General features: G+C 37.3%; 2 protein-coding genes across 3 annotated transcripts; one reads left to right on the plus strand and one right to left on the minus strand.

The window, feature by feature from the left end:
- Positions 1 to 4494: 4494 nt before the first annotated feature.
- On the plus strand, positions 4495 to 8951 carry LOC141612036 (uncharacterized). 2 transcript variants are annotated; one of them, XM_074430735.1, is made up of 3 exons: positions 4495 to 4630; positions 5536 to 6630; positions 8532 to 8951. In XM_074430735.1, exons 2-3 carry the CDS (start codon positions 5678 to 5680, stop codon positions 8566 to 8568), a joined length of 990 nt encoding a protein of 329 aa, XP_074286836.1. In that variant the 5' UTR covers positions 4495 to 4630; positions 5536 to 5677; the 3' UTR covers positions 8569 to 8951. The 2 variants fall into 2 exon arrangements, with proteins under 2 accessions (XP_074286836.1, XP_074286837.1); XM_074430736.1 differs by having other exon boundaries at positions 4530 to 4680.
- Positions 8952 to 10135: 1184 nt separating this feature from the next.
- LOC141612037 (cytoplasmic 60S subunit biogenesis factor REI1 homolog 1) lies at positions 10136 to 14121 on the minus strand. Its single transcript, XM_074430737.1, has 5 exons — positions 13891 to 14121; positions 12346 to 12924; positions 11777 to 11946; positions 10861 to 11082; positions 10136 to 10557 (listed from the first exon to the last, which is right to left on the minus strand). The coding sequence occupies exons 1-5, from the start codon at positions 13993 to 13995 to the stop codon at positions 10398 to 10400; spliced, it is 1236 nt and encodes a 411-aa protein (XP_074286838.1). The 5' UTR covers positions 13996 to 14121; the 3' UTR covers positions 10136 to 10397.
- Positions 14122 to 16895: the final 2774 nt, after the last annotated feature.

Consider the following 16895-nt stretch of genomic DNA (forward strand, 5'->3'; position numbering starts at 1 on the left):
TAACACAACAAGAACAAGATCTCGTAAACAGAATAACTAGTCCGAGATCTTAATAGTATCATTTATGTTATTTTCTCGTAGTATGTCTTTTGTTTTAGCAAGTATTATTTCTTTTCCTTAGTTAAATTATCTTATGCAACAAGAATAATATCTTTAGGATTACTTGCTTGCTAGGCACGATTTGTGTGACCTAGAAGATCTCTTAGTCGAGCCTATATAAGGCGTCTTAGCTGCAATGTATTATTCAGAATACAGATTATGAATTAAAATTTGAAATAAACAAAACCCGTTGCAATCTTTTGATTATTTCGACCATTTGCATACAAAATTCGAGATTGTACTTCGAATTGGCGTTTGAGGATTGGGCTCCAATCTCTTTCGTTATTAGCTGCGATTTCAGGTCGAAATTCAAGACTAAATATCCCTTTTATATTTCGTGTTCTTCTTGTTAATTGTCGTTCTTGTTTCACATCGAAAAGCACAAAAAAAAAGTGTCATTGTTATTTCTTGCTGCTGCAATTCACGAACCAAACACACAGCAATATTGTTCAATTTGTTGTTGTTATATCGTCCCAATCAAACAAACATTACACGAGATTGTTCATTCCACTGCAATATTGTTATGCCGGATCTGATTTCACATCATAGGACCTATACAATAGAACAAATATTGTAGTGTATAAAGAAATTTTTGAAAAGTTGTAAGACCATTAGCTTTTTTTTTGACAACGGCAGGAGAATAACTTACAATGTTCTACAAGTAACAACGTAAGCTACTCGCCTAGGTAGCACCAGTTAACCGACAACTAAGTCTGGCACAATAAAGCCATACCTAAGACAAACATAATGAAAAAATAAATCTGAAACTACAACATGACGATAAGCAAACTCCTCGATGATAGAATGGAAAAGGGTGGAGGATAGGCCACGAACAACCGAAACAGCTTCATTCGCACACTTAACAACCAGAAGATAACGATGCCAACGAGCCGCAGAGAGGCAATGACAAGGTGTACTTCCGCTCTTGCGAAAAGAGCGAAGAAAGAAAAGGAGATGAGCAAGACGACGAAGTCTGCCATCAATGGAGATAAAACTCCTATACCTTAGAAACCGACCCCTTTGACCAAAGGACCAACACTTCAAAGAGTCCACCATGCGAAGAAGAGCGGGCGGAAAACGACAGCTCATCATAACCCCCTTAAGAACAGAAAACACGACCCTACGATTCACCTCAAAGATTAAGGGACATGACACCCATAACCAAAGGGAATTTATTATTAAAATAAACAAAGAAAATAACCAACAAGAAGAAAAAAACATCATCAGCTAGAAACGGAAACCACCACATCCGACCCAACCAACAACACTACCCGAAAACCCCGACTCCACCATACCCTTCACGCCAAAGCCCAAAGCCCAACCAAAGAGAAACCCAAGTAGCCGTGATCTCACTCAGACACCAGAAAAAGACGGCCACACCAACCATGGCACAACCAGCCCATCAACAACCAGATCCTAAAGAGGCGCCAAGACATCCGAAATCAAACGAACCCCCCAGGACCGTCCGCATGCATGCACCAACCCCACTAAGAAGACAACACTCACCAAAAAAAACCAGACAGACACAAAAACGAGACCCGATTCACCGGACGACTCCTCCCAGGACCACCGCCACACAAGCAACAAAACCAAAAAAGAACAAAACTGACAGAGGTTTTAAAAGACTTAGGCTCGAAAGGTGGGGGAATGGGGGGATCACCAAACTGACCCAAGTCGAGACCACAAAAAGCAACAGACAATCAGACAAATGAGCTATGCTCATCGACACAGACGGACAAATAAAATTAAGCCATCCATCCCAGAAATAGGGGAAATGGGGGGATCACCTCTGGGATGGAAACAGGAACGGCGGTGACAAGACAAGGAGACGGAGTGACGGGACCGACAGAGGGAGACCCAACCCCAGCCATCCGAAAGCCGACCTAACCGACAACAAGACCAACACAAGGCCAAAACAGATCGAACCGGAGGGAGGAGCAGAGGGGTTGCATGCCAAGCTTCGACGACAGGACAGGGAAACAGACGAAAGGTCGTCAACAGATCAGCGGGAAGGCAAGCCGACGCATCCAGTGGACCACCGAGACAAAATCAAAAAACCGTCAGAGAAGAGGATATCACTGCTAACGGGTTGAAAGCGAGGATAGGCCTGAGCAACGCCGGAGTTAGGCCATTGAAAGAGCCTAACTCCGATGAAGGGTAGGGGAAAACGAGGGGTAGTGAGTGATTAGGGGAGGCGGCGGCTCAAGAGAAAATTAGGGTTTTTTTTGTGGTTTTTTTGGAAAGAGGGGAAATCTAGAGAGAGATAGACCTTTTAGTGCTCATATACACAACACACTGTTTCTAGACCATTAGCTAATGATTGTAAATTATAACATACACTGAGTAACATTTTATTATTTTTCAAATTTATATTTGTTTAGCTATATTTTGAATATAAATTTTATTGTTAATATTTTAATATTCTTAATAGGTCCGCCACGTACAAATCTGCTAAGTGTAAAAGAAATAATAAATTAAATTCAAAACTTTGTATGACTCGGTATAAAACTTTAATCAATGTTTACATTATTTGGTACAAGTGTTTTAAAATACATGTGAAGTATTTACTAAACAATTTTTCTCATTGTAAATGGATACTATCCGTCTAAAATTGTAGACGAATATTAGTCTCTCACAAAATGCAAGTGGAGGACAAGTGGGGGTATTCATTTCCCACCCACTTGCACTATCCACTTGTATTTTGTGAGAGAGATATTATTCGTCTCCAGCTTTAAACGGACATTTGCGTTAACTAAATGGAAGAATTACAGGGTAGTTTGTAAATTTGAAGTTAAAAATAGCAAGCGTAAAAGATTGAAAATCATAACCTAAAAATTAAAAAATGAAGTAGGTAACACAAACACTTGAAATTTGATTAGATTGAGTTGACCTTACTTTATGCCTCTTTTTCCTCCTATCCCCTCTCACTTTCTCAAGTAGACTTTTTCACTGTCTTTTTGTACACACGTAACAACATAAAATGACAAAATTAACCTCAGATTCACACGTGTTAACTAAGAAATCACCCTCAATAAGGGATATTATAGTCATTTAAACCGTTACACTCTTGCTCAACTCCATTTCAGAAAGTAAGAAAGCTAAGGAATATTATTGTACTCCGGAATATTTGTGAATGATAGAAGTACTCCCTCCTATTTCCTATGTTGTTCCCATTTCTTTTTTCCTCAAGAATTAAGACAATTAATTTGGACCACACATTACACATGACCCCACATGTAATTGATTTTTGACCACACAAACTTGTCCAAAAGGGGAAAGAGGGAACAACATTGAAATCGATTGAAAAAGGAAATGGGAACATCACAGGAAATAGGAGGGAGTATAAACTAAACGGGAATGCATAATGTCACTCTAAAATTATTAATGCCACTTGTTTTTGTGAAACGGTGAATAATAACATGTCCTTAAACTTATCTTGTAATATTGTGGCATTAACAAAAAGAGTAGTGGCATTATCATTCCCCTAAACTGGGGATGTAGAAAATTACTCCCATAATTTATGAATTATGTGTGAATTAAATTTTTAAATTTTAATTGTATTAAATTACCCTCATAACTTTTCAAAAATGTGCAATTAAACACAAATCAAATTTTTTACCATTTTTTTAACTAAAATCTATTTTTTTCTATTATAAAAACTATTGTAAATATATTTCTTAAATAATTAAGTATAATATTTACATATTCAACGGAAAATGCGAATCAATTTTAGTATAAACAAAATTTTGGTCACGTAACTTTTATTGTGACATCATTAAAAATTCTCATATTAGGAACATTTTTCGCCAAAATAAATTAAAAAGAATATTTGAACCTGTCTTTAAATAAACAAGAATTTCGGGATTAAAATCTAATCAATAATTTTGATTTTCAATAATAGAAAATATTTAATTAACAAATTTTATTCTTAAAAATAAGATATGTGGTTGATTGCACATTAAGAAAAACTTATGGGATTGATTTGCTACAATAAACGGCTTAATTGCACATAGTATCAAACTTATGTGGTGATTTACTATTTTCCCAAGTAACTATCAGTTAGGGCTAAGATAAATTAAGTGTGTGTTTGGCCTTTGGCCAAGTTTGTAAAAGTGTTTTTGAACTTAAAAACACTTTTTGGCCAACATCATTTTCTAAAAGTTAAACAAAAATTCTCAAAAGGTAAAAATCCATATTTTTGCCCATAGAAATAGAAGCAACTATTTGTTGTTTCTGCTTTTGAAAAACACTTTTGAAAAATTAAACTTGAAAAACAAAAATTCATTTTTGAGAATCGAGACCAAACATGCTCTAAATATCACCTCATATATATTTGATCCATGCTAATCTTAAACTTAAGACAAATATTTAAGATGGATGATTTCGTCTTAATACAAACTATAAAAAGTGACAATTAATTAATTAAATATAAAATAAAGGAGATTTTACCAACTCTCTTAATAACAAAACCTCTCTAAATCAAAAAGATGGGCAAACCCTTCTGAAATTTCAACACTTTTTGTTCATCAAGGTTTCATCTTTTTCTTAAAGTTCCCTCCTTTTGATTATACTGGAATTTGGGTATTTCATTTTATAAGCACTCTTATCATTTTTGTTAATAAATTGTGTTAATTATCAATTTGGTTCACTTTAAAATGGAGGTAATTAGTATCTGAATTAATATGTGGGTTGTTATGGGCACATGATTATGATTATTTCAGTTTGATCAGTTATTTATGTTGTGGGTTCAACTTCATTTGATGTATGATTATGTTTATTTATTTGTAATTCTGTCAATCATTTGATAAAAAACAAAATTCATTGACAAATTGAAAGTTGGAATTTAGATCTCTGATTGAGTTTTGCCTTTGCTGTGTTTGTTTGTTGACAGTTTACTTAGTATGTATAACCACAAATTCTCGTTTAAGATGACACTTTCCGTCTTAAGCTTGAAACGGTATCATCAAAGTTAGATTGATTCTGTTGATCTTGGTATATGATTAATGGTTATTTTTTCTAGAAATGAATAACTGCTTCATGAACATTTTGCCTGCATCAATTAACACCTAGCTCGCAAGCAAAGTACCTTCTGTTGCCCCTTGGACTGAGTGTGAAATAGCTAGTATAATGATCAAATTCGTTGTCGTAATTTTTTGTTATCGGAATTTTCGGGGCTTATTTGGTTATGAAAGAGTGAGATTCTTAAGTTGATAAGGACATGCTCTTGGTCTATATTAGATAGTATGGGAGCTGGGGTTTTGTAGCTGTAAGGACACTTTGACTTAGCTTTGATGTAATTGATTAGTTATTCAGTTGGAAGAATTCGTCTCATATCTTGAGCAGAATTGTATTCATAGTTGACCTAATTTTCCCTTTTCAATAGAATTGGTGGCTGATATCTTTCATTGTTTTGGTAAATACTTCCGACATTTGCAGAAACTACCCACCTTCCTCCGTAACTTGAACTGCTGACAAAGCTGTCCTTAGCGGGTTTCTCTGAAAGGAGGTTTTTAGTTCATGTTGAAGGTATCAGTGGTAGATTTCGGTGATCTTCTTGTGGTTTAGGAGCTGCATATTCATGGCCTTTCAATGCTTCTACAAGAGAGGGCCCCACAAAAGCGGAAGGGGAGGTGAGGAAGTCAAACCCCAACCTAAACCTTCTAAGATAGTCCATGTTCAGTTGAATACTAACTGGGATTCTGTAACTTGTCCGATTTGCTTGGATTACCCTCACAATGGTGTACTTCTTCAGTGTTCATCTTATGAACAAGGGTGTCGTCCATTTGTGTGTGACACAAACCACTTGCAATCAAATTGCTTAGAACGTTTTAGAACGGCATATGGGATGCCACCGGAGTCAAAACCATCTTCAACGTTAGACCCGGTAAACGGTGAAAATCCGGGACCCGAGCCAGCAACTCCTGAGAGCGACTGTAAGCCAAATTGTCCATTATGTAGGGGAGATGTAAATGGGTGGGTTATTATAGATGAGGCCCGAAAATATTTGGATCAGAAAAAACGCTGCTGTGAAGAGGAACGATGCTTATTTGTTGGTACTTTTTTGGAGCTCCAAAAACATGCTCAAGAAGAACATCCTAATTCCCGTCCATCAAGAATCGATCCTGCACGGCAGCTCGACTGGGAAAATTTTCAGCAGTCATCCGAAATCGTGGATGTTCTTAGTACTATTCACTCAGAGGTTCCACGTGGGGTAGTTCTGGGAGATTACGTAATTGAATATGGTGATGGCGATACTACAGATGACTTTGAGGACTTCCCTGGTGATGAAGGAAATTGGTGGACATCTTGTATATTGTACCAGGTTTTTGATAATCTCAGGAATACTAGAAATAGAAGGAGGATAAGAAATAGTGATACAAGAAGAGGCAGCCGTCGTTCTAGCCAAGATACATCAAATTCAGATGATGGCTCTGTGATATCTGTTGACATTACACAATATAGAGGAGATGGGAATGATGACGAGTTTGTTAACTCCAGAGGTCTTGCAAGGAATAATTTTAATCATCGAAGGTCAGTCTAGCATTTCTTTGCTGAAGAAGTTTGCAAATCTCGTCCGTTTCTTTCTTATGGATGACTTTTTCTTCTCTATACTTATAGCTGGAAATGTGAGTCAGTAATTTTCATCTCTTGTTAATAGAGGAGTTATGAATCCATTAGGATGACCGTGAGATGTGCATGAGCAAAACTTTTCATGATTGCTGCTAGATATGTTTATATGTACAGTTCAGATCTTAGGCAAGTAAAATAACTCGTCGCACTATTATTGTCCTATACGGTTATGTTGACATCACTTGATAAAGATTCTGGCCATGTATGTTCATGCAATGATACTTTATTAAAAATTTGTCATGTTTGATTTATCAAAACAAGTCTTTTCAAATTATCGTTTTTTAGAAGTTGTCACTTGTTACAATGTTATAATATCAAAGTCAATGTCCACTGTTTGTTGACCACCGAAGTCAAGTTTTATACGGACAATATAAATGTGAAAACAGTTATGCCCTTTGGTCTAGAGTTGTCTCATTTTAATGTCGATCGAATAACCAAACTTTTTGTGGAAAAATGGCAATCAGCATTTTAAGCCGCTTTACCATAAGTATTGTTATCCATTCTTTGTAAGTTTTGTGAGAGTTTTCTGTGTTTTTGTTATTCACATGTGGAGATGTTGAAAGTACCTTAGAATTACTCGTGATTAGCTACGTGGTGGCCAACTGACCATAATGTCTGAGATTGAATGGATAGTGCCACAGAGCACTATGAGATCTAATAACACATTGAAAATTTTGCACGATAGTCCATTACACAGTACAGTAACCGTGGCAATTACTTACCCTAGATATGTGCTCTGGCAGAAGTATTGAAAGGTTTTATCTGTTATTCTGGTATGTGAAGTGAGAAGCCAACTGAAAATTATAAGTTCATTCCATATAATGGTTATTGACTTTTGAACGTCAAAACAACATTTTCGTTTTCTCAGCTTGCTCAGGGCCTCAAAATTCAAGAGTCCCCTTGTATGATATTTTAATTATTTATGTCAGGTAAATTATGTAGCAACATAGCATAGGAGTCCATATCCTCTCCATTTCCTAAAAAGAAATGGAGAGTCCATTTCCTTACAACGGTTGAGATCTTATTCTGCCAACATCTAACGGTCCTAAATTTATCCATAAAAATAAAGGGAAAATGGAAGTTAGAGGGTAAAGTATTATTAAATGGGGTTGAGAGGGAAATGGAGAGAAGGAAATGGAGAGGATCCTAATCCCATAGCGTGCTGGTAAGATACTGTATCTGACATGTTGGAAACTCCTGTTCAAACCCGAAATCGCATCCATTTGGGAATTTAACCTTTCCAGTTCACGTGCATCATCTCCAATTTTTTCGTTTTATGGGCTGCATATTTTTGTAAATATAGCAGAGTGGCTTTGTCCGCTGATCTCATGGCTTTTTGACGACTGAATTTAGCTTTGTACTACTAACTCTGCTTCTATTTTCAGAAATTTAGTCTCTCATGAGCCATTTTCACATTAGTGTAATGTGAGACAATCTCATCTAAGTATAGAAACTTCTCCCATTAACCCACTGGCCAACAACCAACAACAATTATATGGCCCGTTCTCATGATATTCTTATCATGATGCCGTCTCATATGAAAATTTGTGATTATCAATTTGATTGTGTGTTGATCATATTCCATTCGGGCCTCACTGCCCATTCAGTATACTATCGTCGTAAACATCAACGGTGATTAGATTTGAAAATGGAGTTTTTTTGGTATTTGTAAGTGGCACCACAACTTCACAATGGCAGTTCGGTTATTGGTCATGACTCCCATCTGCAGTGAAAATGGTTGTTGGTTATGATTGCATCACTTGTCTTAGAATTCCTCTAAACAGTTGTGGTGTTCTTTGCAGCTCTCCTAGAAGACGCTCCCGCTTCAATGGCCATTAGGTACATCATAATATCATATCATATTGCAGTTGGAATAGAAGAAGCAGAGGAGAATGGTGGAAAGGGAGTACAGGCATGCTACTGATGGAGCTTCTTCTGTAATGCACTAATGCAGCGTTCGACACACTCGGGCCCAAACATAATGATGAGCTCTAGTGATTAAACCTGAATTCCTGGATTTTAGTTGATGTTTGGTTTTAGTTGTTACAAATTTATTTCATTAATTAGTTTGCTGTTCCATTTACTGGGTGGAACTTTGATCATTAGGAAGTTTTGGGTTTGTTCTCTCAAAATTTACCTTTTTTTTTCCCCTAGAGAAACAATGATGGAATGCATGTATATAATTCTTGCCAAATAATAGTAGGTTTTACTCTTGGTTAAAATGTGAAGAATAAATAGAGTGGAAAGCTATAGAATTACATCAGAAGTGGATGTTTATAATCAGATAATAAAGTACGAGCCTTGTTGGTATTTTTACCTCATTAAAGTTGTGGTTTAATATATTTTGCTCTCCAACATTAACCGTGGCTGGCTCTCTTCGATATTCAGACATGAAATTCACCTGATCAATGTGCCAAAATGAAACAACTTCGAAATGACCCAATCTAAAATGATTAGATTTTTATCCAAGAAGTTCGAGTTAACTTGTGAAGCCAAAAAAAAAAAAAAAAAAAAAAACGTAGTACTCTGTCTGTTAATAATTTAGTGGAAATTGTCTTTTAAAGATATTGTTACGTAGACAATGAAAATATATATTGAAAAGACGATGAATTATTTATGATAGGATTAGCATTTGTGTTGTTACAAATCCGCATGTCATTATCGAGCAAGCACGTCTGTCTTATCTCTTTCAATAAACTAATGTGGTATTTGCCACTAAAATTATAGCGTTACGTTATCTACTACTACTACTACTACCATCAACTTTCTCAACTCTCCTTTCTATTGCAAACCCGAATATAATCAATCGTCTTACGATGATTCACATCATACGTCTCATGCTTACCACAATCCTTCATAACTAGGACATTTTCAGTATACCCAACTTTATTAATCCTCTGACAAAAAAAAAAAAAGGAAAAAAAAACTTTGTTAATCGTGTTTTAATTAAGAGAAGATTGTAATCTGATAGATTGCAACTCTAAAATCATGGTTTTTTTTTTCATATTTGATATTAAACGGCCAACATTTGAGAAATTCAAACGGATGCTCTCATAGTTAATCACAAAGCTCGTTCTTTTGGACTAAACTTTCTAAATTGAACTAACCTGTACTTATACAAATTGACCTGAAGAGTTAGTGAACTCAACTTATGACTTGAACTAAACTTCACTAAAATAGAAGTCCACAAGAACAGAGGCTTAGTCATCGTACCATGTCAAATGAGACAATAGCATGATCCAACGATAAGGATTTGCAGGACCGTTGCATCCCATGCTTGGTTCAATATATGATTCTAGTGGCGCATTTGTTGCATCACAGATCATGAAGACTGCATGTCAATGTGAGAGTAGGAAGCCAGGAAGGCAAGTACAACTTACTCTACAACCCTACTTAGCATAAAGCATTAAAGCTCAAGTAGACACCGATTCAAATAAGAAAGATTGTAGTATTACATTCTAAGCATACAACATAAAACCGCTTGAGACTCCGAGTAATCATAGAGACCCAAGAACAAGAGCATCGACCAAAAAAAAAAACCCATAGAAGTCTCCAATCGACAATATAACTTGACAGTTCACTCAGAAGGACTCAAATCGTCTGAAATCGTAGCCATAATGGAAGAAAAGGCCATATAACATAGAGAAGTTGATCTGGAGAGATGATGACTAATAAGGAACATTGTTTGGGAGATTCAAAATGACGTTACTTTTCATGCCAATCCTAGCCTTCATGGCTTCTTTTCCAGATCGCCTTATTTCCTTCATCACCTTCATTCTTATGGTTCGCTCCTTTGATTGCACAGTAGCAAGACCCATGCTCTTATAACTGGAAAGAAAAGGAATTCAGGAGGAACACAAAAAACAGCTGTGAATTGAAACTTCTGAAAATTGTAAAATCAACCCAAATATTTGTTTCTTCCTTATTTGATTATAGGTAGGGACTATTGGGTTGATCTCAAATACCCATGAACGGACTAGTGAGTCTTGTACGAGACAGTCTCATAGATCCGATTTGGGTTGGTCGCATACAAGAAATCGTCTCATATCCTCCATCTGATTCTCTAAAGTCGTATATTTATTTCAAAATCCCATCAAAGAAACTGAAAAGTGAGAAAGAAGGGGAAGTTACCTTGACGCCAATGCAATGGAAATAGCCAAAGCATTTGCAGGAGGAGGGCGCGGTTTTTGCTTGTAGTAGCGCAAAAATTCTCTAGATCCTAGCGTCTTGGCAGATACTCCGCTCTGAGTTCTCCTCTTTAGAATGAGTTCAGATCCGCCGCACCCAAATTCAACGGCGTTTGCACCATCATCATTCACTGCCACCAATTGTTTACCATCTTCGTCCATATAGCTATCGGAAACAATGAAACCAGAAATCAATTACATACAGAGATGTAAACCTTTGTGTGGGTGTGTGGGCAAGGAAGCAGCAATTATAGAAAGGGTGGTGGAAAGACTTCGGGTCAATCCTCTAGCCTTAGTAGTCGGTCCACCGGGCTCCCAGAAATGGTGTGATTGGTGAGGGGAGAGGTCATATGTACAGTTTACACAACATCCCAAAAATTGCATCAAATTAACTACAATCACACTTGAAAAAAGTGCAATTAGTCCGGTCAGTCGTTTTATTGTATCTATCATAATCCACAGCCAAAAAATAACGAGTATTTGGGTCCGTTGGCAATGGTAAGTGCAGACAAAACTGCCTATGCTGCAAAGGTTGTGACTTGTCCTTTTTAACGACTATGTTATTTACTGCCCCCAAAACTCCCCCCCTTAGATATTTTTCCAGACGGTCCAAGGGAACCGTCTCACTAAGCGTATCACCAAACATTAGACAATTAGAAGTGCGTGGAATGAGGCTCTCGTCCAATTGTTGCACTTATGTCAGATATTCTAAACCCAGTCTTTGACATATTTGTTATATTTTTTTCTGTATCTTTTTAATCCTCAGGGATTCAAGATCTTTACATCTCGAATTTCCACCCCGAAGAGGTGCCAAATAACTTGATCAAAATATAAAATGTACCATCTTGTAGAGCTCATACCTGCTGCTATAATCATAGAAATCTTCCAGTTCTACTTCCTCCTCATCATCTCCATCACCATAACGGACTTTACAGTGACCTTTCGCGTCCATGTGCTTCCTAACTGCCTCTAAGCTACTAAATGGGTGGCATCTCTCATTGCAGTAGAGGCACAATAAATCTCTTCTCACCTAACAAGATGCAAATCCGAAGATTGAAGATATAAGAGTCAAAAGGAGAGCACAATAATGAGTATGGAAAATACAACAACATTACTCCACCGCCTCAAAAGCTCCCATCAATAGAGGGGTAGGGGGTCGGACATATGCAACATTGCAACTTTAGCCCATGTTAAAAGCATATAAAGGTTGTTCCTAATGATTCATAACTGAAACTGCATCGAAAATTAAATAGAAAGACTGCTACTTCACCATAAAAAGAACCACACTGTTAACGGAGTTATTTTGCTTTAGGTGCTTTATTCCATCATAACCCAAAGCCGAAGAGTATTTAGTAATTGACTCAATTGATTATGGAAATAATTTTAGTAGAAAATAACAGGGAAATGGAAAGAGCAATGAAATGGTTACCTTAAGGCTCAAATAAGTTAGCAACCCCTTTGGGTCTTTCAAATACTCAATGTCAGGAACGAAAAACCCGTGCTTTTTGTGCATATGAACCATGCAAGTTTCTAAGCTAGGATTCTCCAAGTCACACATGAAGCAACAGGTTGGATCCACGTCCTCTTCGAATCCATCTTCGACATCAGTGTCAACAGCATCAGCAGGCTTCCCATTCATGTTCATAGAAGTAAGTGAATTTGTAGCGTCATCAACCATGTCTTCCTCGGGATCGACCTCCTCCCACTCACTTTCCTCGCTCTCTTCTGAGTCAACATCTTCTTCAGGAGGAGGTCTCACTGGGGTCCGCCTAACCAACGGCCTAATTATGGTGTTCTCCTCAATTGGATGATTCTCTTCCTGGGAAGCTCGTACTAAATGAGACTTTGACTTGAGATGTTGTGCATGAGCCTTAGAGCTTCTGTAACCCTTGCCACAGAGGCCACAACTGTAAAGCATGGGGGTCTCATTCAGCTTGTTCTTCTCCTCGGCAAGGGCAGACTGCCTTGCTTGAAAGAGTGCCTCTGTCACCCCTGGAACCCCAGCAACCTGAATTATAATAAGAATGAAGGATGAATACTAATATCAATTCGATCAGCAAAATAGAAACTTCAAGCAAGTGCAACCAACAAACAACTGATAAACAGGCCAGAATTCTCCAATTGTAGACCATTAAGTATGGAATACTCCAATTGTTTTCATATCACTGACCATTCAAGTAATCAATTTCAATAGCCTTTAATGTATGAATGAGTTGACAGCCTGATAATACACTTCATAGTTAATAGAGAGGAAATTCAAAAGGTGTTCTATCAGAACTCGACCTAGCATGTAAACAAGACAATAGGTATCCTAGAAGATAGCCTAATTGAAATATGACATCAAAGAGCTAATAAGATATACAATCACCGATTAACTTCCAGGCTATGCATTGAAAGCCATAGTATGATCTAAATCAATTCATGAAACAGAAACTTATCCTATAGCTTTCGTGAAACATGAACTTATTTTCAGTATGATCCCTGCAAACTTAAATTCCGTGCAGTTCTATCGACTCAAAGCCATACAACAATCTGAAAAATGCAAGAAACTTGAGATTCATCCAAAATCTTACCATCAGCCTGTTAGAGTGTCAAAACCTATACCCAGGCAAGCAAAAATAATGTTTATAAATGCTGAACGGAAACACATCCAAGGTATAGAAGCACACGAAATCACTAACAAGGAATGTAATGAAATCCACCAGTAATCAGGATTCAGCAATTCCTGATAAAAGCACCCAATATTCACAAACCCAACAGTAGAGAAAGAATCAAACAACAATTCAATCATATAGGAATTCCTTTCCCATGCTCCAAACGGAACCGTAAAATCACAATTACATCATCAAATAATTATTATAAGCCCCTATATTAGAAGAATAAATCAATTTCTGCAAGAAAAAAAGATAGTTGCAAAAAAAATGAACAACGATGCCATTCAGAAAAGCCCAGACAAAAAAAAAGTAATAAAAACCTTGCGTTTGAGATTGTAACGATGCCATTCAGATTTGTAATGGAGTTTTTGGTCAGAATCATCAATGAATTCTTTGTTGCAAGCATTGCAGGTTAGCCCAGGCATGGTTTTTGTTAATTCTGATTTTGTGGCCGCCTAACAAAATGAGGGGTTTAGGTATGAAATGAAATTATATAGGAAAAACGGCACACCAGGACGCTTATAGTCGGTTAAATATGGAGTAGGAACTATGAGGCCTCGCTTACGTCTGTGCACCCGTATATACTCTTATCTTTCAATTTTCCCATACAAATAATCAAATATTATTGGGTTGACCTTGAGTCGAATTAGTTTTGAGCTTTTATAAACGGGAAAGTGGCAAATAAGTCTTATACGTTTGATCTTATGTGCATATTAGCCCCATAACTTCCAATTGGTGCAAATTAACCCCGTAAGTTATACATGATGTGCAATTAAGCCCAATTAAAGATTTCAGGCCAATTTCTCACCGGAAAAAGTGACAGGGCACCGGAAAAATGACTAGGACTGAGATATATGACTTTTACCTTCTCTTTTTCACCCTTTTTACCGTCATCATCATCAACAACAACACTGCCATACTTTTTCATCTTGCATTCTTTCTCCAAATCATCCCTCTTACTCTTCTTTTTCTTTGTTTTCTCATCTAATTGAACAACATTTGCATTTCCCAAAATTAGGGTTCTTCAATTTCTCATCCAATTTATTAGGGTTCTTCAATTCCTCATCCAATTGAACAACATCTGCATCACCCAACTTAGGGATTTTCAATTTCTCATCTAATTGAACAAAATTTGCATTTTCCATATTAGGATTCTTCAATTGCTTGTTTCTCAATCTCTCACCCGATTGAACAACTCCGTATATGTGACAAAAATCATGTTTTGTTTCTTTTTTAATCAACTAAATCAGTCCTAGTCATCTTTCTGGTACTATTTCATTATTTTCCGGCGAGAAATTGATCTGAATATTTTCAATTGGGTTTAATTGCACATAAAGTATAAGTAGTGGGGTTGATTTGCACTAATAGAAAGACATGGGGCTAATATGCACATAAGGTCAAACGTATGGGGCTTATTTGCCACTTTCCCCCTGTTATAAATAATAGAGAGTTATGGAGAGAATGTAGAGACCAGAAAGAGTCATCAACTTTATTCATATGAAGGGGTATATATATAGTACAAGAGTACATCGTAATATGGTAATAGAATATCTTCTAATGATATGGAAATATATGGACATCCATATAATATCTAAAGATATTTCGTAACACTGCCCCTTGGATGTCCATCATCGGAGAAAATGTCTCGTTAAAACCTCTACTAGAAAAACCATATGGGACAAAAATCTAATAAAGGAAAAAGAGTACAATAATCTCCGTAATACGCACTAGGTATTGCCTCGTTAAAAACCTTGCCTGGAAAACCCTGTGGGACAAAACCATGGCTAAGGGAAAAAGAGTGCAACGCGTATTTACTCCCCCTCATTAAAACATCGCTTGACATCCTTGAGATGACGTAACCCAAGTTGGTTGATTAGCTTCTGAAATGTTTTGTTTGGAAGTGCCTTGGTAAAAAACATCCTTGATGAATCCTGCTTTAAGCTGAGCAATGTAAGCTGTATTTGTAATACTCCGTATTTATAAGTCTTTAGGTACTCTATCGAGTAGGCCTTACTCTGTCGAGTAAGGGTGAGTTGCGTTTTAAAATAGTTTCTGACCTGTTGGGTACTCGATCGAGTAGCTGGGGTACTCGATCGAGTAGGGGGGTACTCGATCGAGTACCTTGGGTACTCGATCGATTAGCCGGTTTACGGGGGTGTTTTGTCGGGTTTTGTTAAATGATGCGAGATAAGTATAAAAGGTTGTCCGTCACTTTTCTTAGTTTCTTTTATATGTTCTAAAACCTAAGTGAGGAGAAAAGGAGTTACGTAGTTTGTCTGTCATCGCATCGTTAGCAAATTCCGGAGCTAGAGGTGTCAGATTTCATTGTTCTTTGCATCATAGTGTTCCTTGCGTCAAGGGTAAGTCCTACATACCAATTTTATAGCGTTTGGTTGACTTTGTTTAAACCCTAATTTTGGGATTGAGGGTTTTTATGATTTGTTGTGTTGGTAGTGATTATGTGATTATGTGTATAGGAGAAGGGTTCGTAGAGGAAAGGTTTTGAGACAGCTGCTAGATCGTCTGATGTTTGTGTTGCATTCCAGGTAGGATTTCCTACTCAGTATTAGTCCCATAATGGGATGATTGTTGATGTGTTGAGATTGATTGTTTGATATAGTAATTGTATTGTGACGGCTGTGTTTGTGATTGTACACTGTTGATGGATTCAGACGGTTGTTGATATTGTGATTGGTTGCCTATGGTTCTCGAGATGCGTTCTCGGCTGAGTGGAGTCACTTGCGGGAGTGGCTTCACGCCCTAGTTTCGCCCTTCGTGGAACCCGCCACGGAAGGGGATGTGCACATTAATGAACAGGTTATCGCTCACTATGTGGAGCGGGGATTTGGTGGGTACGGCTGCGGTCCCCCATCGCGCGGGCGGTCCAAAGGACGATCGGTGATTGAGATGATTGGAGTTGGTTGGTTGTGTATGTGTGATTAAGTCGTCTGTTTATCTTATTGTGACATGTATGTTAATTGTGTGATTAGTATTGACCCCGTTTAAATGTTTTAAAAACTGTGGTGATCCATTCGGGGTGGTGAGCGATTGTTTAAGCTTGGTATATATCTTGGATACGCGTGGGATCTAGTCAGGGGATGGAGTCATCACATATCCGAGTCTTTAGTCTTCCGTTGTGTTTGTTAGGACAGTTCCTTTCAGTTGGTTTATAGTTTGAGAACATTGTATTTTGCGTACGTTTGGTTTTGTTATGTAATCGCTAAAACTTATTTAATAAAGTATGTTTCTTCATTGTCTTATGATTATCATGCCTCGGGTAACCGAGATGGTAGCATCCTTATACCTGAGTGGTCCTGGTAAGGCA

This window comes from Silene latifolia, chromosome 11 (assembly GCF_048544455.1).
Source record: "Silene latifolia isolate original U9 population chromosome 11, ASM4854445v1, whole genome shotgun sequence".
NCBI classification, from domain to species: Eukaryota; Viridiplantae; Streptophyta; class Magnoliopsida; order Caryophyllales; family Caryophyllaceae; genus Silene; species Silene latifolia.